At 35.3% G+C, this 24982-nt stretch overlaps 1 protein-coding gene across 1 annotated transcript; it reads right to left on the bottom strand.

Moving 5' to 3' along the window:
• Positions 1-1418: 1418 nt before the first annotated feature.
• LOC128535360 (cytosolic phospholipase A2 zeta-like) lies at positions 1419-23010 on the bottom strand. Its single transcript, XM_053509237.1, has 20 exons — positions 22887-23010; positions 19515-19587; positions 16215-16351; positions 15484-15612; positions 14851-14891; positions 14256-14298; positions 11882-11933; positions 11635-11774; positions 11327-11413; positions 10882-10916; positions 10296-10434; positions 9532-9668; positions 8906-9128; positions 5992-6106; positions 5748-5885; positions 5552-5659; positions 3060-3230; positions 2758-2927; positions 2230-2416; positions 1419-1945 (listed from the first exon to the last, which is right to left on the bottom strand). The coding sequence occupies exons 1-20, from the start codon at positions 22890-22892 to the stop codon at positions 1689-1691; spliced, it is 2388 nt and encodes a 795-aa protein (XP_053365212.1). The 5' UTR covers positions 22893-23010; the 3' UTR covers positions 1419-1688.
• Positions 23011-24982: the final 1972 nt, after the last annotated feature.

Raw genomic sequence — 24982 nt, 5'->3', positions numbered from 1 at the left:
TATATATCCCAACAAAACCAGACAAAATACCCAAGTTGTCTTGAATAACTGAGTGTGTCCAGGACATAAAAGATTTGATGACCAATAACTTTCTTTTACTAAATTCAGATAAGACGGAGATATTACTTATCAGCCCAAAAACCAGCACACAAAAGCTTTCACAATTCAGCCTGTGTTTAGAAGGATGTACTGTTACTCCTAGCTCAACAGTAAAAGACCTGGGCGTAATATTAGACAGTAACTTGTCCTTTAAAAATCATATTTTCAATATCACAAAAACAGCCTTTTTCCACCTTTTTCAAATTTAGGAGCATCCTATCCGTATCTGATGCAGAAAAGCCAGTTCATGCATTCATGACCTCCAGACTGGACTATTGTAATGCATTACTAGGTGGTTGTCCTGCATTCTCAATAAACAAGCTTCAGTTAGTCCAAAATGCAGCCGCCAGGGTTCTCACTAGATCCAGATACATACAAGGCCTTAAATGGTTTAGCTCCCACATACCTAACCAGTCTTCTGATACGCTATAATCCACCACGCTCCTTAAGATCACAAAACTCTGGACTTCTGGTAATTCCCAGAATTTTAAAATCTACAAAAGGGGGTAGGGCATTTTCATATTTAGCTCCAAAACTTTGGAATAGCCTTCCAGACTGTGTTCGGGGAGCAGACACAGTTTCCCAATTCAAAAGTAGACTAAAGACGCATCTCTTTAATCTGGCATTTGCGTAACTGATCACATAACCTCATACTCCAGTACACCTATCCTGAATGGCAACTATGCTAATTCTTTCCAACTGTTGTGTATTTTTCTACCCATCCCGAGGCATCTGGAGATTGTGCCAGCTTCAGTAGACAAAGGCCGACCCTGCAAGGTTTCTGAGGCATCCAGAGAAGGACCAGCTCCAGCTGGATTCTGCTTTATGATGGCTGGAGCTACACATGCTGCTCCTGTGCTTCTAGTCACCCAGACTCCATCTGCCCTCTGCACCTACTGACTTCCTGTGCTGAACTGGATGTTAATTTAAATAACTTCTGTTATATTGAACTTTCATCTGCACAACACACATGATGTTATTTCTATCTGTTATCACCCAGATGAGGATGGGTTCCCTGTTGAGTCTGGTTCCTCTCAAGGTTTCTTCCTATTGCCATCTCAGGGAGTTTTTCTTTGCCACCGTCGCTATCACCCTTGGCTTGCTCATCAGAGACATTTCATTCATCATTCATTTATCTCATTATTATCTAGACACATTTTTCTCACACATACACACTTCCAAATACTTTCTTTTCTAAAAAAATTCTTTCATTTTTGTGAAGCTGCTTTGGGACAATGACCATTGTTAAAAGCGCTATATAAATAAAATTGAATTGAATTGAACGTACATCAGTGTGAATATCTAATGTTTACGTTGACTGCAGTATTAGAACAATGTTAGGACAGGATATAGATAAATTAAGAAAAATTTTAGAATATCATTACAAACAACCCTTACCCATCTTCATATTTTAATAGTTTATACTGTATCTCATACACAGCATCTCCTTCTCATGCTCAGGCACATGGGAGCATAAATATACATATTTAACACATACTACCGCTGTAGTGATCATGATTAAAATTGTTCATTATTTTGTTTTTAAACATTTTTCTTGTAAAAACTATTTAAATTACATCAGCAACTGGTTAAGCTAGTATGCAGTAATTTGTTCTTTCTGTACTTTCAGCTATGGGCATGTTAACCAGTCCTTTTTTGTTTAAAGCTTTTTTCAGTGCATTTCTGATGATTTCCCTGTTGTTCACAATGTTGTAGGAGGTGAGGTCCACTAGTCTCTGGAAGTCTTCTGATGCAAATGTGATGTTTGTGGTAGCGTACGGGGAGGAGCTGGAACTCACATCAATATTTCCTTCATTTAGTTCCTTCTTTCCTGTCCTCTTTATTCCTGTAGTGAGTGTATGCGCGCGCATGCACACACACACACGCACACGCACACACACACAATTTGATCAACAACCAACAATTAAGTTTAAATAGATGCCCGATAAACACAAACAAGTAGGAGTTATAAGCATTTATTTTTTGCCTATTAACTGATTTACAAAATACTTTCCATTAACTCTATGGCACGCAAAATGTATAACAAATGCAATGGTGACACAGAAATCCATTTTGGTTTTAATGAAATAAACAGTAAATCTGGGATGCAAGTAAATAAAGTGTTTTTACCTGGTGTTTTATACTCTTTGAAAGAGCTATTTACTAGTGAAAAGTGGATCACGATAGGAGCATCAGGATTATCCTCATCCTCAAACACGTACACTTCCCTGTTTGGCTCAGATTTGTATTTGCTGAAATCTATTTTTGGGAATGGTAACTTGTGGTCATTGCAGTACTGCTGAGTCTCCTTCAGGGTCTGTTTCACACAAACACAAGGAACATTTAAAATGGTTAATGACAACACAGATACAACAGAAACCTAGTACACACCAACTTATTTTTTTTACATTTATTTATTACAACTTTGGTTGCTCCCCTAATGTACAGTAAAAACAGACAAACACTGCTAAATGATATATATATATATATATATATATATATATATACACACACACACACATTTATATTACCTGATAATAGGATAAAGCACTTACACCTTGCTTTGCATTAACATTTAATTTCTTTGGATTCAAATAAACAAGTAGAAATAAAATAATTCTCCAAATAAGATAGCATTCTCTTTCCCATCTCTCTCACCGTTAAATGATCCTCGACCCAGCTAAATTCAAGGCACAGAATGACATCGGCACGTCTGTGAGGCCGGAGTACAGGAGGGAAGGCTGTGTTAGTAGCAAATCCAGAATCCACTAAACCCAGAGTGGAGTCCGCAGGAGTCAGTTTATTTGGATAAGTGTCCGGGTGTGTATCTAAAGAGCATTCATTCCAAGAAACACACAATAGATATACAGTATACATACAGAAGAGACTTACGCTTATACAACATGGAGGAATAATATTGAAATTTAAATAAAGTTAAAAAAATGAAAGTAAGTTCTGACCATTAGTGGTGTTGAATCCTGGGCTTTCGCTATACAAGTTGTGGAGAGAGAATCCTCTCAGAAAGTTATAGACACTGCTGACAATGGGGCAACCATTCAGGAAGCTGCTCAGAACTGAAGCCTCTGGACTGATCCGCAAAGTATCCAAGGTTGGAGATTTGTTACCCGTCTCTACAGCCCAGAGAAACATGTTTAATGACTTATAGGGCCGTATCAGAGTCCAAAGTACAAAACCGTGCTGTTGTATGTATTCAAAGATGAACTAGTCTGCTTAGTCTGGTGTTCTGGACTCCTCATTTAGACTTAAGGGGAAAGAAAGGTGCAGGTCATGCCTTGAGTTTTTTTTATTTATTTATTTTTGTACAAGTGTCTGTACAAAAAATTTTAATTGTGTTTTATTTCTTTGTTGTCAGATGAAATATTGTGCAACTTTAAAGCATTAAAGCTAAATGTCTAATGTGTTGTGAAATAAATAGTCCCAGTTGTAATTACATTAGTCCGTGCAAATTTGGTTTTAAATATTTAATGTTTTCCAAAAAATAACCAAGTACCGCCACATGTGGACTATTATACACAATTGACTTTTTGCTCAATCATGGTCTAGGTCCTTAAAATAAAAAGCTGAAATGGTTTAAGACACAGCGACCAAACAGCTATTTTTTCACAGTCAGAAAGCTGTAAAGACTTTTACTATGACTACTATGTGCTATGCTTTTGAACACTGACAGCAGGAGGTGATGTGATTGTCCATCACTCCCTATAACTCGGAACCAATCAGTCCCAGAGTCGGTGCACTCCATGTCTTTCTTGGTTACAGTCAAGAAGTTTCTGGTGCTGGGTTGCTCATGACCACCAAATCTTTTAATATAGGTTAACACAAGATTACACAATGGTACATTAAGTTTCAAGCCCATTGTACGGTGCCTGAGAACTGCAAAACAAAATCAAAGGCAAAATCACAAACATGTCTACATAACATATGTAAAAAAATAAAAATAAAAATAATGAGAAAACACAAAGAGGTTCTGCAGCCTTACAGCATTTAAATGCCTGTATATTTTAAGTGACATGTCTCGTCAAATCAGAGGAAAGAATCAACAAAATGAAAAAGGCATGTGTAGTTTGCAAAAGAATTTCATTCTCAAACTACACCTAACTTTTTCCGTTTGTTGATTTTTACTACTGACTGGACAAGACATCTGTCATTTAAAATATGCAGGAAATACTGCAGCCTCGCAGATATGTACTGTAGGCAATGGCGTCTCGTCAACGAGTTGCAAGTTATTGTATACATTTCTCCAGGATGTAACCCAGAGTTTATTAAAGTGTTTAGCAAAACCAAGGCCAGTGCCACATCTGCCACATTGACCCTATTACAGCACATTTACATTTAGGCATTTGGCAGACACTTTAACCAGAGCGGCTTACAAAAGTGCTTTGTAGATTACATCATTGGATAGATCCTTACACTGGGTTACTAGGTTACTAACTAAGTACTATCAGTCAAACATTGTTGGGGAGCTTTTTTTCTGGATTAGCCTAGGTACTGAAGGAACAGACATTTAGCTAGGGATTATTTGATTGAGGAAGAAGTGTTGTTCCACTGGGTTTTCTGGCCCTCTGGGGGAGGTTACTTTCAGCTATATTGCATGCAGTTCTGGGCAATGGGCAATGTGAAGCTTTTAGTAGGACTCTCCATAAACCCTTACCTTTTCATTATTATGAAAACGAGATTGGAATTATTGTCTACCACATGTGCATTACAACAATACATTTCATCAAGGTATTTGGGAGTCTCCTGATTTTTCAAATTTGGAATAAGAACATAGATTTCCTTTCTATGGTATTTCCAAGACCATTGGATGGGAGAAGTAAAGGATTGGTTGGTTAAGCTCCAAATTAGGCATAATGGGACAGTTTGGACCTTTGGAAGTTTACGTTTTGGTTATAAAGTTGCTCTGCACACTGACCATGAAGTTCATCACCCAGAGTTCATCAATGTAAATGTCAAGTAATGAGCACCAACTGCCACCACCCTTGTTCCATGAAAAATGCACTCCAAGTTCAACAGAGACTAATTAAGCCGAATTCAGCTGAGCAAAATTGACTTGGTGCATCCTTTTAAAGTACCTGTGTATTCAGCACTCATTTTACTTTCATTTTATAGGCAATTTACCAATTGTTGAGTGTGTAATACTCATTAACCCAGCTGTGGGTTTATAATGTGTACAGTATATACTTAATTTGCTATCTATCTATTGTTGTCTAATAAAGATACATATGTGCAAGTATCTGGCTCATGTCTCTTACAGTAGTACAGTTAATCTATTAATAATTTCCCTTGCTCATGTAGTTTGTGCAAAACAAATAATAATAAAAAGAGCTCTGTATAATGCTGAAATACTGAAAATGTTGTTCATCTGTTGCATATCTGTATATCTATTTAAAGGTAATGTTAATGGTGAATACGGTCGATACTAAAGCATACTTACCAAGCTTGTCGACCTTATCTCCCAGCCTGGAAGCCCAGGATGGTATCACTCCATTAAAAGCAGTCCAGAGCTGCATCAGGTTAGCAGAGAAAAAGCTGCTCCACATACCTACACATACAGTTTGACTGGGTTCAATTAAAAAATTACAACATATAACGTGGCTAGTGTAAATTGTACAGCAGGGACTTTCACTGACCCAGAAGGAAGGAGATGCGCATTTCTGGCAGCTTTTTAACCACATGGCCTAGGTAGAACTCACTCCCAAAATTTTTTGTAGGCACAAATGCTCCATATTTGGAGAATCCCACCTCGAATGGGGTAAACTCACACCACTCTGGTATCAACAAAAACAATAGAAGAATAAACTTTGACAAATGACACCAGAGTTTAGTTCACAGCAGGTTGAACTACAATTTACAGGGTTAATGTGCAGTCTTTACCAGGCACTAAGCAGCCATTGGTATCCTTCTTCATGTTTACTGCTGTGTAGATTGGGAGCGGGTTCTGGCCCTCACAGACTGCCTTTTTCTGATCAGACAGTGTACTTGTGTTTTTCTGAGGCAAAATAATTAACATTTAAAACGTGCTTTTGTAATCCTTTTATGTCTACAGTACACTCACCGGCCAGTTAATTAGGTGCCCCAGTGAAAAAAAAATACACTTTAGTGTATTACAAATATATTGAAATCCTTGATAGTACATTGCAAATATACTAACAAAAAATTGTACCATCAGTTAATATATAAAAAGTATAGTAACATCATGTTTTTACCAAATTTTGGAATTAAATTTTTAATATACTTAAAAATAATTGTATTATAGTACACTTTTCAAAAATATATTATTGAAAAATATACTTTAAGTGAAAGGTTGGTCTAATTTCCAAAGTATACTTATTTAAACTTGTTTTTTTAATGTATTTTGGTATATTTTTAAAAAATATGCTCGAAATAATCATTGTACAAACGTACAGAAAGTATACATTAGAAAACAATTTTTAATATTCGGAAGTCTCAGTATATTATCAGTTAAATTTAAATGTACTTATATTTAGTGCACTACTCTCTCGTGCTTTTAGACTCGTTTTTGTGCGCTGAAAATAATTTTTTTCCTGTTTAAGATAATTTGTTTGCACTCTCTCACTCTTCTGAGCGCTCACAGAATAAAGTGACACTGCAGCGATGTGATATCTCTGTATCTATTCCAGCCAACCATAGACTAGTAATTGGCGCCTCACCAGCCAATCAGAGATTGTAGGCGGGCAGATTCAGAAAGTCCGCTCTCTGATTGGCTCCCCAGTCCGCCACTTCTAGTTTGAATTAACGGCTGGAAGCTGCAACATCGCGTGCGTTAGTTCGTATCGTTATTATATAAGGTAAATTTAACGGTTTTTGTTAGGTAATTCGTAATTAAGTACATACTTTAAACTATACAATGTATTGTTTACTGTATACTGTACCTGTATACTCTAATACTGACGTCTGTCTGTGTCTACCCACCAGGTTTAAACTAATACTGTACCTGTATACTCTAATACTGATGTCTGTCTGTGTCCACACACCAGGTTTAAACTAATACTGTACCTGTATACTCTAATACTGATGTCTGTCTGTGTTCAGACTACAGTTTAAATTTAAATTTGTGTGTTTGTTAAATACAAATAAACTATAGGACAGTTTTTTGTAACCTTGTGCAAATTAAATCTGTTAAACTCATGAATAAAATATCCCTCATAATTACTGTACTAATGTAATGTGTTTCAAAAACATGTTATAGTGTAGAAAATACATTCAGCATTTGTAAATTATCCTAAACACCTTTAGTGTACTGGTAATACATTTGCAATACTGTAATATAGAAGGTTTTATGTACTGTATGATACAATAAAGTATATTTGTATTAACCACAAAGTGTACTTTTTTAGTATTTGTATTTGACCAGAAGTATAACAGCTACTGCTGTAATAAAAATATATACTTATAGTATATTAATCATGTATTTGTAACACAGTAAAAATAGCTGTAATGTACTTGTAATATATTAAATATATACTTAAATTGTATTAATTACTGTCAGGTATGTACGTTAGTACACACACAGGCATATACTTTAAGTGTACTAAGTATACTTAAAGTTGTTCCACTTTAGCACACAAAAGTGTACTTAATACACTTCAAATTGTGCTTTTGTACAATTTAATTACAACTTAAATACACTTAGTACAAAATTAGTTGTTCCAAAATAGCAAACTTCAAGTATACTAGTCATTAGTCTGGCTGCAAGTGCATTTAAGTATGCTTTGGCATGCTAGGATTTAATAAACTTAGTATACTTTTTTTTTTACTAGGGTGCACCCTGCTAGCATTGCCCTACAGTACCCCATTTTGCCTTCAGAACTGCCCAAATTCTTAATGACATAGATTAACCAAGGTGCTAAATGGTGTTAGTCCATACCGATGTGATCTCCTGTTACACCCAATCCCAGTGCCACTCTATTGGCTGAAGATCTGGTGACTGTGAAGGAGTTTTAATTTTAAACACTGTCAAGTTCAAGCAATGATTTTAACTTTGTGACATGGCGCATTTTTTGGTGGTCATAAAAGGATGAACATAGTCAGTAAGAATACTTCCAGGTAGGCTGTGGTATTTAAACCAATTTCATGGTTTATTCCCCTTTATCCATTAAAGTGGAATAGTGTACCAAGGAAAGTGGAAATCTTACCCACACCAATACACCACCAGTAGCAGCCTAAATAATTAATACAAGGCAGGATGTCTCCATAACGAGAGAACTGACTCTCACTGGATATTTTCTCTCTTTCAGTCCGTTCTCTGTAAACCACAGATATGGTGGTGCTTGAAATTCCCAGTAGATCAACAGTTTCGGAAATACTTAAACCACCCGGTCTGGCACCAACAACCATGCCATGCTCAACGTCACTTGAATCACCTTTCTTTTCCATTCTGTTGCTCAGTTTGAACTTCAGCAGATCATTTTGACCATGTAGACACGCCCAAATGCACCCAGTTGCTGCCATGTGATTGTGTGGTCATGTGTGGCTGATTAGTCGTTGAACAGGTGTACCTAATATAGTGGCCAGTGGGTGTATATTGTGGATCTGTGAATTACCTATTACTCAATAATGTATCAAAACCAGTGCATTAATGTTGCATTTCGTAAGTAAAAACATTAAAAACAATGTATATGAACATGCACATTAATAGAAACATATGATTTGGTTTATAGCTGGAATTACTGGGCATTCAACAGTACTTTTGTATACACTGTAAAAGCAAGGTAAAGGCTCTACATAATTTTAAAGATTTTGACTGACAGTATAAGGAGCAGCAGACCTTTCCAAAGATGAGGTGTTCTATGATGAGCCCCCAGGTATCAATGAAGGTGACCGGGTGTCCTTCCTTCTCTCTGTTCTGCAGCTCAGAGCGGTAATAATATAGTTGTGTAGGAGAGAAGAGACTGGCCTTACTCTTAGACAGCTCCTTCTGCGCAGATGCTATTGCTTTATCCAGGCCTTCCTTTGACCAAAATGGGTCAGAGTAGAGACCAGCAGCGGCCCTTAAACAGAAAAAAGAAAAGGAATCTTTTCATTACGTGATATTCATAGAGGCAGATAGTGCAGTACAAACTGGCATGTTACTGTAGGTGTTGGTTCCACACACTTTGTGCAAAAATAAAATAATTAAAATAAAAGTTTTTGATGCACCATGGTTTACTTTGTAGATTTTTATGTTTGCTAATTAATTTTGTTCTGAATATCCATAAATAAAAAATGAAAAACATTTTCCTGACATTTAAAGTTACTAAAACAATTTTTATGAGATATAGTTGGCAGGATAGCTACAGAAAAGGCTTTCAGAACAGAAAAACGTGTGATTTATACCTATATTTTGTCACAAGAGTGCCACAGAACTGCAAAACTTGGAGTGAAATTGTGCTTGTGGTGCTCTATTATACACACCAGGTGGAGCCAGAGACAGTGGTGATGTAGGTAATGGCATCGAGCAGGCCAAGACTCTGCAACCCTTTCAGAGAACCATACGTGGCGGTCATGGCCCTGGAGCTGCCCCCTGAACACACCACAGCCACCGTCGGCACCTAAACACACCTTTATATCGTTGGCTCATACAGTACTGTTTGCTCACATGGCACACTTTTCAATTTTTAGCACTATAGTAGCTTTGTTTTAATTCTTATTATTGTAAATTTGTATACAGAGAGGTCAAAAATGGTGGTTAACAAGAATCAATGAAGGCTGGGACAAGTACCATTTTTGAAAAGACATACAAAAGACAAGTTATACACAGACAAGTAGCTACACAATTTTGACTTCTTGTGATATCATAACCCCATGGGAACAAATATTTTACTGTGACAGGCTTCAATATGCCTGAAGATACAATTTAAATATTGGTTGTTTAAGGTAACAACCTTAGCAGTGACTTCATTTGTCCTCTCAGTCAGAATTCAGCATCAGCACTAACAAATACTGGCCTGATCATCTGTCATCATCTGCGCCTGGTTCTCACTTTAGTTAAAGGGTTTTTTTATGTTTGAAATGAGGTCACTTTATGGGTCACTGTATGGTTTTAACAAACATTTAAAATAACTTTCATTAAAATACGGAAATGTTATGTTAAATTAAATTACATTAACTACTCCTTTGAAACTGAGGTACAGGGACTGGACTGAAAATAAAAGGCAAAAACGATTACTGCCTCATACCTTGGTGGGATCCAGGGGAGTTTTAAGGTTTAAAAATGTCTGCAGTGCACGAGACACCACCTCTCTCCTCTTCACCAGAAACGCCTTTTCCTCTGCTGGTATGTCAAAATCCAGACGCACCTTCATGTTCTCCTCAGGGCTACACACAGAACCATACACACATATACAACTCACATCTGGTTGTAATGAAACCATGGAATTATTAGATATTCAGGAATAAATTCCAAGCATTAATTTATTAAATATTCACGTAATGACTTTTACAAAAAAAATAATATTTTCTGTCTCTGTAGACTGGACTTTAATCCTAACATCTGTCACTCATCTGGGGGCCTTCATCGGTTCTAGAAAATGGTCAAATAATTCCAGTTATTTTAATCTATTATTTTTTCCACCATTCTGTAAACTAGATGAAGTGTGTCATACATATGTATGCCTATTTCTTAATGATGTATAATAATAATAATAATAATAATAATAATAATAATAATAATAATAAAAATCTCTAGCTCCCTAAACATGTCATCATTATTTTTTACTAAAACGGCTTACAGATGCACGTCTAAAATCATAATTTTAGGAGTACCTGTCCACTGTGTTCAAATGTAAATTCACCATTTTCTGTGGAATAAAACAAACATTTTAGCACATAATCCTGCATGTTTTTAAAATGCATAATGCTAGAGCAATAATAAATGTTCACACCATCAGTTTTTAATTAGACTATTTTATGTATTAAAAGAAAAAGAGGGTCTAAAAATCCGTTTTGGGTTAAAAGAAAAATACAGACCTTAAACTATGGATTTTTGTTTAAATTACAAAAGAAAAATGCTTGATTTAATTTGTTGTGTGCATTCTTATAATATGAATCATTGTGTTTAGATTAGAGTGATGGTGAGGTTTGGATTGGTACTTTGTGAAAAAGGGTAAAAGGGTGTTTTAGGTTTAGAATGATTAAAGCTAGGTGCAGAGCTTGGTATGTCTAATTTAAATGTGAACATTTAAAAAATAATAATCATTAGTCCTCTCACCTCTGCCCCAGGAAGAGGGAGTGCAAATTCATGTATGGGTTTAAATGGGGTAACAGGAACTGCTTTTGTGCTTTCATGATCTTGCTCCTCATCATCCAAATCGAGTAAACAAAACAAAAAAAGGAAACAGACAGCAATCATTCATTCAAATTCATTACCCAAAAAAACAAAAATCATACAGTAGCTTTACCAATTTGCTCTTGCCCTATGTTTCACTAATTACTGTAAAAACTATTCAGAGCTTCTCTAAATGCATCTATTACATGCATGTGTTAGAATAATTCTAAAGACATGGCTTAAAACTTTACCATCCTGAGTTCAATATTGGTCTCCAGGTTTTTGTTGATGTAGTAGCGAAGGGTCTGCATGAGGCTGCTGTTCTTGGACAACGAGATCATCTGATCTTCATTATATGCTCCTTTTAACTTTAAAAGCATGTTCTGTCGAACTAAAATAGATACATACAGGGAAATGTGAACATACAGGGAAATGCCATGCAACATCCATACTACAATTATTTTGTCATTAACAGTTTCCACGGGTTTATCTTCTTACCATCAGCAGGCAGTTTATCCAACTTCACCTCCAGAGTAGACAAGGGGGCAGCCTTAAATAACCCCAAAATATATATTGGTGAATAAAGCTATTACTATACTATTTTATATTTTTTTTTAAATTAAATGTACACACACACAATATATTGCCAAAAGTTTAAATGCTTATGAACTTGAATAACATTCAATTATTTATCCTTAGGGTTTAATATAATTTTGGTCCATCCTTTGCAGTTATAACAGCTTTAACTCTCCTGGAAGGCTTTCCACAGGGTTTAAGAGTGTTTATTTTTGACCGTTCTTCCAGAAGCCACTTCCAGTCAGACACTGATGTTAGGCGAGAAGGCCTAGCTCGCAGATTCATCCCAAAGGTGTTCTATCGGGTTGAGTTCAGGACTCATCCATGTCTTTATGGACCTTGCTTTGTGCACTGGTCCGCGATCATGTTGGAACAGAAAGGGGCGACCGTCCCCAAATCATTCCCACAAAGTTAGGAGCATGAAATTGTCCGAAATGTTTTGGTATGCTGAAGCATTAAAAGTTCCTTTCACTGGAAATAAGGGGCCGAGGCCAACTCCTAAAAAAAAAAAACTTCTCCTCACCAGTTCCAACATGACTGTGCACCACTGCACAAAGCAAGGTCCATAAAGGCCTTCTAGTCCAATTTATGTCAGTGACTGACCTCATAAATGAGCTTCTGGAGAAATGGTCAAAGATTTCAATACACACACTCCTAAACCTTCCCAGAACAGTTGAAGCCGCTATAGCTGCAAAGGGCCATCATCATATTGACCCCTATGGATTAAGAATTGTATGTTACTCTGTCATATGCATGTGAAAGCAGCCGAGTGAATACTTTTGGCAATATAGGATGTATATTGAAAGATTGTAGCGGGTCTCATTATCAGGCAAACTCAACCTCAGACAAACAAAATGACTTTTTTCATCATGTCATTATTTATTTTTTTAACAAAAATGAAGCCAAAAAAGTTGGAAATATTTAGTTCTCCATGATTCAATGGCTTGTAAAGCCACGTTTATCAGAAATGACTTAAAGTAAATTATTGCCTCCATGACCATTAGTATCACACATCGTTGTGGAGGACTTTAAAGTCTTTTTTTTTCTTCAGTTCATTGAGCTTTTTGGCATTCGTTTATGCACAGTGCTCTTAAGGTCTCTTTCATTGGTTGAGGTCTGGACTGACTCGGCCATTCCAAAATATTTTATATTTCAGCCTTTCTGCTGTAGATTTGCTTGTGTGCTTCACATCATTGTCCAATTGCATGACCCAATTTTGACCAGTAAGTATGAGGTGTTTCTTGTGAATGTGTGAATGAATAAGCTGCTGTAGGACATCCACTCCTGGGAAGATTGGAAACTGTATTGTATAGTACATTGAACTTACTGTAAAACTGTTTGGAAATGGTTTTATAATCCTTTTTAGATTGATGTGCAGCAACAATTGCTTCTTTAGGACCATTGCTTACGTCTTTTCCTCTTGGCATAGTGTTAACACACGCCTGGATGCTTCAGGCCAGCAAACTGGAAAATCTTTTTTTGTTTGTTTTTTTTTTTTAAGAGGTTTCCAAACCTGCTGATGATCTGTTTTTCTCTGCGGTTTTCGCCTTTCATCCACACGCAAAGGCTGTTTCATTGAAAACGGAGCTTTTGGAAAACTCCGTCCAAAGTAAAGATTTCAGTGGTGTTGTGTGAACAGGGTAAACAGAGATTTTGGCTTGTTGTAAAGTCACCTTGTGCCGATGATGTAATTGTCTGTGTGCCAGTCTCCTTGATTTGACATCAGCTTTGTTGTCAAAAAGATATTTTGTGCACTGACGAACTTACATACAGTAAATTAGTGACTGTATTAACGTTGTGTACTGGACTTTTTTACATGCGTACATACACGTGCCGTTACTCACACATTATGGTAATGAACAGAGGTTCCTGAATGTACTATGCTCACTGCTGCTACATACTGTACAAAACTTTAATGACCCTGACCTTGCAGACAGTGACTGCTGTTTCAGACGGGACCCGTCAGATTTCTACAAAGCGCAACAGGTAATGATGTTTTGTTTAGGCTTCTGATTGGCTCCCTGTTGATTAATGGGGCATCTAAAAGCACTTAACAGGGAGTTTTGCGTTTTCATGTAGTCAAAGATATTTTTAAAAGTGTGGATAGGATTATTTTTAAAAACGAAGAAGAAAAATATGTTTTAAAAAATACCCGGCTACGTGTGGACATGACCGTATTATGATTAAATAAATAATAGCACAAAAATAATTATGACATTTATTCAAAATGAATGAATGTCATAGTGATCATGATTGCTTTGATTTATTTCTTGTTTTAAAATATAACAGTTCTTACCAACAGGACTCCATTAGAGAGGTACTGCCCGAGTGCTTCAGGACTGTAACAAAAACAAAAGGGACTATAAGTTCATCAAACTTAAATTTTAAAACTTTTAAACTTACATTCTATCTCCAAAGGCATAATTAGACCAGGCGCAAGTCTAATTATCTACCCACCTCCACGATTACACAGGGTGTTAAAAAAAAGGCAACTCATATGATCAAACAAGTAATCAAAAGTTAAAAGCAAAGAACAGAGCTCTGCACATCATGTTTAATAATCTAATAAAATATAATTCTGAGATTATCAATTTCATCTTTCAAAGATATCGATTAATCATTGAAGTTTCAATTTCCTAATAAATCATGTAGTCAGTATTTTATGTATTTATTTAAAAATTCAGTGCAGTTAGAAACCAAAAGATTTCATATTTTACCATTTCTTCTTTATCTTTTTTAACATTCACATTGTATTTGCTATACAGATTTTACTTTATTTTCTCTCTTCATTTTAACCTACATTTTTACACATGTAAAGAACATTTTGAGAACCATGTATGTTTTCTGTCAATCTTTAAATCACATGTCATTTTCAAGCAAAAATCAGTCACCTTTCGGTCATTTCAAATTCCACCCACAGCTTGTCCTTCAACTGCAAATAAGACCAGAAATTAATCATTAGTTGTTTCATATTTATGCATTCATCTTGCATACATTGTTTATCTCTAGGAAACTAGATTATACAGTACACTCAAATATCATGGTGTGTGGTTTATAGTTTGTACCCATTCATTAGTGTGCAATCAATACCCTATGTATGATGAAATCAAATATACATGTATATATTCAAGTAATGAGCCATGAGAGTGTGTGTTTTACAGTGCAGTACAGAAGGACATTTTTGGCCTGACATGGTTCGGGTGCTGAACTTTATGTTTAAAAAAAAAGTAAAAAAATATTTTTTTTTAAAATAAAAATATACACTAATGTGTATACTGTTTGTAGGCTGGTGTGGACAGGGTTGTTCTAGGGTCTAGTAGAATCTAGGAGAGTTTATGCCTTATGGTTGTCTTAAATATATGATGCAGTAATAAAAACAGGAAAAAGACAAAACATATTGGACAGCAAAATCAGATCTGTTCTATTCTCTAGGCAGTTTAATTTGGCATCAGTGTTAAGCTTTGAGCAGGTAATATTACTCCTGTGACATGAAAAATTTAAGATTAACAACTAAATAAGCTTACCTTGTCATCCGTGATGAACTCCTTCGTCTCCTTCTGACCCAAATTGAGCGTGCTGATGTCGAACAGAATGCTGGCACCTTTGTCATCCAGCACTAGGTCATTATCATACAAATTCAGCTCCAGAACATTCTATTAGAGAGAACACAAGGCCTTTAAGTTACACTCAAGTACTGTATTTACACATTGTACAATGTGTACGCTGTTACAGTTCTATATGTAGGTAATTAGGCCGTGTGTTAATAAAAGGAATCTAGAATGTCAAGTTGTGTTCCTTCCTACAGTATGCAATTCTATACCTTATGAATGGATCTTTATGAATCTTTATTGGATGTTTTATATTAAATACACAACACTCTGGGCTGGGTGTTAACCAATGAGGTTGGAATCGAGGTGTGTACATGAAAAACATTTTAAGTATATTTTTTTAATGATTAATTTAGTAAAATGTCTAAAACAATTAAATAACAGTGCCTCTAAAAAGACTTTCCAGTCCTTGCGTAACTTTGTGTATTAGGGCGAGGTCATTAATATGAGGCTTACATCTAAGTATAGTAAAGCTGATGTTGTAAAACAAAATACTTAATTACTCGATTATGGTAGGTATTACTGGTTTATCCTCTAATATGCATTTTAGGCTTTTAAGACGTGAAATAATTAGAATAATTAAACTTGAAACAAACAGCAACAGGACCATTTAACCCTGGGAGTAGACTTGAACCCTGTTCACTAACCTTTGCCTGGCTGTAGACACGGAAGTGAAAAGTCTCGTTCCACTCGGGTGTCTTGCAGTTATTAATTGTCCTGGTTCTCAGAGTACAAGCCGAGGCAGTGGGCAGATGAAGGGTCACATAAAGGTCAGGCTGTGAAACTGTAGGAATATATGCCGCCAAGTTAGACAGAGTGTGTAAAATGCAGTTTAATCATTACAATTTAAGTTATTAATGCAACATTGAGCCTCAGGGGGACTAAGGTCAAACTTTTCCATCCACTTAAGCTCACAACATTTAAATGTAGTTTTTGTAGCACATTTCATGTTTCTATACACTCCCCATCCTGAGGCAGTTAAGGCTTTTGTTTAAGTAGCCTTTAACAAGCTTCTAACAAAACTTTGCTTCATCAGGTGTGACACAAACAGGTTTTGGGCGTTTGCTCGGGCACGTTATTCCAGTTTAGTCCAGGAATGTTCTATATGATTTGGATACTTTTTTTTTCATGCATCTAAACACCTTATCCTAAAGCAGGTGTGTAAAGCTTTGCAGTAGGTTAATGCTAGCCATGTGAACACTTGATCTGAACATTCCCCTATTCTTTTTGTGCATGTTGGTGACATCAAATTATTAAGTTTCCAGGAAGGACGTATTGCTTCCATTACTAGTTGGAGACCTCTGTAAGAACAGCTGTCTTTTATCAATTTCGCTTTAACTGGGTTTTTTGCTGAGGCAAAAGAAATGATTGTAGAGCTTTAACAAGACACTGACATAAAAGACGTAGTTGACTTCTGTGGAGGACATTAATGCATCGCAATGTTTACTATCTTTCTGTCTGACTTCGGGATGATAAGACAGAATCCTAAGTGTGTATTAAAGTGAGTTTAGTCTGAGGCCATGTCCACACATAGCCAGGTATTTTAAAAAAAACATAAAATGAGAGATTTTCCTACTTAATTTTTTTAAATAATTCTGCACATGATCTGGGGGCCAACTTGGGGCCAAACAGAAGCCTAAACAAAACGCCAATATTGGTTGCGCTCTGTAGAAGTCTTGATGAGTTTTGTCTAAAACCGCCATCACGGTCTGTGGAGTCTGTATCATTAGACTTTTTGTATGGAGCAGCAGTGAGCTTCGTACATTCAGGCACCTCTGTTCGTTAATGTAACTGCACATGTATGTAACACAGTCACTAGTTTACTGTACAAAGTCCAGTATTGCACAAATATCTTCATAAACAAAGTTGATGTAAAATCAAGGAGACTGGCACATAGACAATGACACCATGGCACACAAGGAAGACACTGAAAACAAAGCTTTGGAAAATCTTTACTTTGGACGAAGTTTTCCAAACAAAAACTGGATGTGGATGAAATGCCAAACCCGCAGATAAAAATCTGCATTATAAAAAAGAAAAAAACAGTTTAGTGTTTGTAAGTGTGAATGCCTGGGAGTCAAGACATCCAGAGCAGATTCTAATGGCCAGGTTGGCTATGTCACTTTCCATCCCATTGGCAAGTTATAAATAGTTTGTTTATGCACTTTTAGACTTTTTAAACTTAGCGAATTAAGTAACTTTTTTGTAAGTAGTAAAGCATTCCACTCATTATACTCTACATGAGACCAAATTCTTGTAACAAAATAACACAAAATGTGTGATTTATTGGAAAAGATGAGACGCTTACCATGACCTTTATAATATTTCTGGCAGATTAAAAATCACTTTGTGCAAAACCACTTTGTGTATGTCAGGAAAGGTTACATTCTGATTAAACGCTTAGCCTGTGTAAATATACATATTACTGGATAAGCGTCAACGTAAACAGTCGTGGTAAATGTTGGAATCTCTAATCACTGCAACAGTTTCACACTCCACCCCATAATCCACAGTTTAAAACTATGTTCTTATTAAATGTGTTCGATTATATATATACCTTACCTCACTAATTAGTTTTTAAGAAGCAATTATGAAAGGTGGTGTGAACTGAATGAATACCTTGGCCTCAACTGTATTATGAAGTTTTTACGCACCACACTGCAAACATGTTGGTGCTAGCATTCTGTTTTATAAGGAGGCTAATCTTTACACATTCAGCAAGACTACAGGTTGGATTTTTGCTCTACATAAAAGCAAACAGCAGAAGCCAAAAATAACAGTGTGCCTAAAACTTTATCATATTCATATATTTTGCATGTTACAATCATAGCAACAGTGGCAGTAGATCTACCAGTTGCTAGTTTATCCACAAATCAATACTGTTATCAGTTAAGTTTTACATTAAGATTCTTTAACCAACATTGCTTACTCGTTCATTACCATTAATAAACTTGAGAGTTTATAGACCAATGCGAATGCAAGTATTACATTGGTTGTATGATTATAAATAAAATCAATTTGCACTGACTAATCTTTATTTAATGCATTACTAAAAATAAACCTGCATGATGGGAAATACTTCTAGATCATACAGTTTATATAATTTTCCAGGGAGATCAACACAAGGACAACTGAGTAATGCTTGGAGGTTATTCTATTCTGTGTTATTGATGTACAAAAATAAGTATATATAGTAATTCATGTCAATATCGGATTATGTACTTCGTGATGTGTGTTTGTGTGTACTGAATAAAGGACAGACAAACACACGGGTGCCAAGATGAACTGAGGTAGTTGTCAGAGACTGAAAACCTGTAATTTGTGTACTGTGGAAATCAGAGTACTGTGAACCCCATATAAAAATACTGTGAACCACTATATATTTAAACTTAATGCATGACCTTATTAACCCAAGCATTCCAAAAACAATAAAAGACTAATCTGTATATTTGGGGAACCAAGTAGTAGATGTTTCCGATACCAGAATTAGGCATCGTTCCAATACTGCACTCATAAAAAGGTTCCAATTATATCACTCTAATGGTCACAAAAAGCCAACAAACAACATAAATATATTTACTATTGATTATAATCACATCTGTAAAAGTTTATGGCTTTTCCATTACACACAACTGCATTTCAAAATATTTTCCTGAGCCGTCGTGAAAGGTGAATTTGTGAAAGTAGCAATCTTAGATTAAGGTAGAACTCCATTGCACCTAGTGGCTGTTTTAGCATCAGCTAAAAAAATTACAAGTCCAAGTGTTAAAACTGAATGTTTACCACTGCATGATATGAGTGTTCATTAGATAAACTTTGAACACTAAAAACTAAAGTGAAACTCTAAAATGCACAACTGAAACATGGTTGTAGATAAAGTAACCCATGCCAATATCTGATTATCTACTTAGTAATGTGTGTTTGTTTGCGCTGAATAAATGACATACGGTAATCATAAGTATGCTCGAAGTGTCCTCGTAGCACCGTGACCGTGAGGTTCCAGTGTGGCGCCAGTTCCTTCTGCAACACACAGGTAACAAAATAAACAGAGATATTTGTCAGAGACTGAAAACTTGTAATTTGAGCACTGTGGAAATCAGTTTGCCATTTTTATGTTGAAATCCATATGAAAATACTGTGAACCGTTACATATTTACACTGAACGCATGACCTTACTAACCCAAGCATTTCAAAACCAAATTCCTTTGAAAGATTAAAGTACTTTATCCTTTTAATTCCTGTAAATAAAGTCAAACAACATTTGTCAAATAATGTCAAATTATATTTTTATCATCTTTAGTAAATGCTGGTCAGGTAATATATATATATATATAGCCGATGCTTTCCACACAAACTACCTCCTCCCTTTGGTTAAGTGGGCCTATCTTTCTGTTCATGAACAGCCGACAAACAACATATAAGAGTATTTACTATTGATTATAATGATCACATCTGTAAAAGTTTATGGCTTTTTCATTACACACAACTGCATTTAAAAATATGGGACTAAATCGGAGAAAAATATACTTTGTACTTCACTATATTATGTTTCAGTACATCTGCAGCTCTGGCTTACTCATAAGTACATATTACAAGAGTCCCCCCTTAAACCTAAATAAACCCATTTGGTGTGCTATTGGTCATTTCCTAACCAGGACATTTAACATTAGCCTGCAGAAGTGAAATCTTTCATTGTATTAATACTTTTTTAAATAAATTCAGCATTACAACAATTATGTTGAGTGCATGCCTAATTAATTAGCTAATTCATTTTGAGCAGCAATTTGAGCTAACTTTAAAAAAGCACTTGGGATGGAGCTGGACTCCCAGTATAGCACTTGGCCTGAAGCAGAAATACACCCTGCCAATCTATCACAGCTGTACTGGTTTGCATATTAATTTGCAATATATATATTCTGCAATAAGTTAGTGACTTATATGAAATTTATTACAAGATTAAACCGTGATGGATGAACTACAAAACCTGTATTAAATCAAATATTCTAAAGCATTGAAATAAAAGTACTGTGATTTACAGTATTCTGGCTCTAATGTTATATTATTTTTGTAATTAGCGTTTTACTTAATCTACTCAATTTAGAGGTGGAGGCTCTAATGTCACACTGGGCAAACAGGATCTGTTGATATAGGATTATTATATTAGTGCAACACTGATGTCAGTTACAGTAACTTCATCCTGAGTAAATATGCAGATGAACAAAGGCAACAAAAGAACAGGAACTTAAGCTCATTCATATCACTCTTTGATAAATAATACATCAATGTTTTATGTATTTGTAACACTGGATTTATGAATTTAGGAAAGGTCTTGATCACAGCCAGTGAAAGCTGAATTTGTAAAAAAAAAGTAATCTTTGATTAAGGTAAAACTCCATTGCACCTGGCAGATGTTTTAGCATCAGCTAAAAAAGGATTTTATTTGCCCAAGTCCAAGTGTTAACACTGAATGTTTACCATCCATACAAAGAATCCAGAAAAGGCTAGTCCCTGCAGGCAAAGTGACCTTCCTCAAGCGAGATGAGCAAATTAAGTAAAAAATGTTAAGCTTAAAGAGAATTATGTAGAATATAATAAATATGAGTAAACATTTTATTTGGTTAATTAGTAACTTTTCACAAACTCTCTTTCAATAAGCACTTCATCCTGGTCTGGTTAAGGTCACGGTGATTCAGTAAAGCCTAAGAAAAACTGGACATGAAGCAGAAATACATCCTGCACTGAACTCCAATTTAAAGGTTTAAACCAATTTCAACTTGGTTTGCATATCAGAATCTGGTGTAGACCTACTGTTAAAAACAATGACAATAAGAATTTTTTTCACAGTATTTGTAACTGTAAGGAAAAACCATTTCACACTTCTAATTAAAAACATTTCTTTTTACACAACCAGTTGTCGTCCTTGATTTTAAATGCATCTTTTATTTATAAATAACAAATAGTATTTTAGAAAATGCAAATAATCTAAAATCTAATCTAATTAATTTAAACCAAATTAATCTAGTTAACTTCCCCTAATAATTGTCTTGATTTATTTCAGTCATTGTGTTAAAAAAAAAAAACTGGTGCATTAATTGTTTCCTACATTTTAAAAAATACTTTAGATGTTTTAACTTTATATAAGACACTCATTGAAATAGCTGAAAAATTTATATTTTCCAAAAAATGTGTGTTTCTTTTTTCATTATTTTTATGTTGCAAATCAAGGTAAGTGTCATTTAATGCCCATTTATGGTAATACTTATTCCAAAAGGTGTACATATTTAAAATATATTTTAACCCCACGGACAATATTAGACACATTTATTTAAATGTAACAAATGTACACAAAAACCACAAAAAAGAGAAACTTACCACATATTTTCTATAAATACTGTAGGTTTTCCCCACCTGGAGTACTTGATATTTATTTATTTTATTTATATATTTTTTTTGCCTGATTAAGTGATTAAGGTTTAAACTGAATTGTAAATGAAATACACAAGAATCCATTGTGTTGATATACATCATACCACCTTAATAAACTTGAATAATTCAAGGAAGTTTTCAAGGTCTAAATAAACATTTAAAAGGCAATTAGGATTACAAGTATTCAATTTCAAAAGCATTCAAGTATTATACACACACACACCTTAAAAAAAAGGCATGTCAACTCATAGTGTAAGTCAGTAAGTAAGTATCATTACTTAATAATTCATGAACTTCTCACGCCTTATCACAGACCTGTCGAACTCATCTTTTTCTTCTTCATGTTAACACATGTTCACTATGCAGTTCAGCCTGGATGAGTGTTTCACTTTTTTTTTCTCGAAACATGTCCTTATACCACCTGCATGTTAAGAATCTTGTGTGTGAGCTCATATTTCTTTAAAAAAAAGAAAACACTCAGCTGTACAAGGCATCAGATTTGCCATGGCGTGTCTAACCACACCTACCCAGTTGAAAAGGTGAGCTTTTGTATGTTTATATATACATTTCTTAAAGTACTGCAAGTATATTCAATCCAGTGTGTTTATATTATATTGATATGTTGATTCTTTTTTTATACACATCTGAATAAAAAAAACCCTCACTTTCTCCTCAGGCCCTTTGAGTAACACATTATTCCTCTAAAAGTTCAATCAGTTCACTTGACACGTTTACTTTTGTTTTCTCTTTCCTTGTTACTTACCTGGCCTTCCAGGACAGGTGACATTTCTAAAGTATATATTTACAGTAGCATTATTACTTTAATCAAAACTGCAACATTGACTTACAGTAGGTGACATGAAAAGAGAGAGAGAGAGAGAGAGAGAAAGTACCTTCATTTGTAACCTTTGCAGAATTTCCTGTGGCTGACGAGAAGCTAAAAGTTCTAACAGGGTAAACCTGAAAAAGAAAATAACTTCAGCTCAGTGCTGAAAGAGATTCTTAAGACCTGCTTCCTTCATGAATTGCTGATATGATATGACTCGGTGCAGCAGGCAGGGACGCCACGCCCCGAGCTGAAATTCCATGAGCCAAAACGTCTTTTTTTTTTTTTTTTGCTGGTCTTCGAAGAAACTTTATTTTGAAAAACATGTTGACCTAATAAGAAATACTGTAAGATTTTTCAAATTTACAATTTAATTAAATTAATTGGCCTGTGCCTTTAAGTTGGTGTTTTAATGAAGAGTCTATCAGTGAAGTTTGTTGCGTTTGTTAATTGTTTTGCTCCTGATTATTTATTTTATTAATTTATTTTATTCTAGTTTTTATTCATTTGTTTTCTTGCTTTGCTTTATTTTATTATTAAAGTTTTACAGTTCTGAAGCTCCATGTGTCCATGGATAGCATATGTTTCATATCATATAGTATGATACAGTGTTGTGTGTGTAGTGTTGTATAAACTGTTAAATGTAGAGTTATTAATACCTACTTTCAGAAACTGAAACAGTTGCTTTTTTTCAGATAAAAAAAAAAAACAACACAAATTTGCGAAAGACTTGCATTTCAATTTTTCAGTGGATTTGATTTCACTCACACATGCTCAGAGACACTAGTTAAATAATTATCTCTTGTTAAGCTGCCACAGGTGGAAATCATTACCTTTTACTTGCTAGTGGGGGATTCCAGGCCTAACCCTAAACTCATAAATGTAACTTTTCTCATTTTATTAAACAAATAGCCTCATAGGATGGATCAGCTAAGTATTAGTGAATCAGTTTGCATTGATTTGACTATAATCTGTTCAGCTAAAAACAAACTGATCCTGAAAATTCAGTTATTTTAATCTTGGAAATGTACAGCTTTTTATCAGCATTATTGATTTGACACTAAACAGGCATACTATAGTTACATTTTAAAAACAACTTCAGAAAGCATCACATTTATAAGACCTGAATGAACACAAAAGTATAGACAGGGTTGGAACTCTCTTCAACACCAGTCCAATCAGAGGTGGCCTTGGGTGTCAGGGACATGGACCAGTGATCCCAAATCTATTGTGCTGCACTAGGCCTGAAAATACTCAGGCTTTAAACTCCATCACTCTATTCTCGTCCCCTAGTGGGCACCACACTCGCTGCAAAACTGAATTTTGTGGTCAGGGTACTCCTGCACATTGTCTCCCACCTGCTGGGTCAAACTGGGCCTCATCAGTTAATTCTTTACTTGTAACCTGTGGAAATGTCTATTGTGCCTTGGACCTTCCCTGGATATTTGCTGCATGCTTGAAGATGTGGAGTCATCTTGCAGGCCCATCATTGTACAGGTAAGCCGCTTCTCCAGCTTGCATACCATAGAGGTCTTCAGCACCTGCTTTTGAACTTTTTAACTACCTCAACAACCCCCTCGCCCCCTCCGCTCCTTTTTTTCCTGATTTATTGCAACACAGGCAAAATGCTGATGAACATGTGTACCATACTGTTATACATATTGCATTCCTTTAAAATATATGTGGTGGCCAGTTTCTGTGTGAAAATGTTGCTCATACTTCCAAAACCACTGTTTCATAATTTGAGACCTGGAATATTGCTGTGCCATTAAGAAAAGAAAAAAAAAAAAACATTGAGGGAATAATCTGGTCATTTAATACATTCAGGTCATTGGCTGAAATTCTATTGCCACATAACACTGCTGAGCCTAATAGGGCTGGACATATCAGACCACATGACTGTTTTCCATTGCTCTAATCTTAATGCTCCCTGTCAAACTAACTTTTTTTCTTATTTATATTTTTTTCCACCTATATTTCTTCTCTAAAGTTGACAGTTCAGCAGAATCCTTCCAGGTTTTCATAATGCATTGAACAATTCGTAACCCAAAACCAGTAATTTTAATATTTTACATTGACATTTATCTCATTACCAGCAAGACTTAACTATCTCAAAATCTTAACCAATCTATATTTCATATAAATCCCTCATACACAGAATAA

The sequence above is a fragment of the Clarias gariepinus genome, chromosome 13 (assembly GCF_024256425.1).
Source record: "Clarias gariepinus isolate MV-2021 ecotype Netherlands chromosome 13, CGAR_prim_01v2, whole genome shotgun sequence".
Lineage (NCBI taxonomy): Eukaryota > Metazoa > Chordata > Actinopteri > Siluriformes > Clariidae > Clarias > Clarias gariepinus.
The sequence above is the reverse complement of the archived record's forward strand: the minus strand, read 5'-3'. Positions and strand labels throughout refer to the sequence as shown.

Bases quoted from the DNA above. Each gene is read 5' to 3' on its own strand.
- LOC128535360 (XM_053509237.1), bottom strand. The intron at 16,352-19,514 runs GTATGTCATTTA...ATATTCCTACAG, and splicing joins CGAGCATACTTATGATTACC to TTTCACAGCCTGACCTTTAT. The intron at 11,775-11,881 runs GTAAGAAGATAA...TATCTATTTTAG, and splicing joins GGATAAACTGCCTGCTGATG to TTCGACAGAACATGCTTTTA.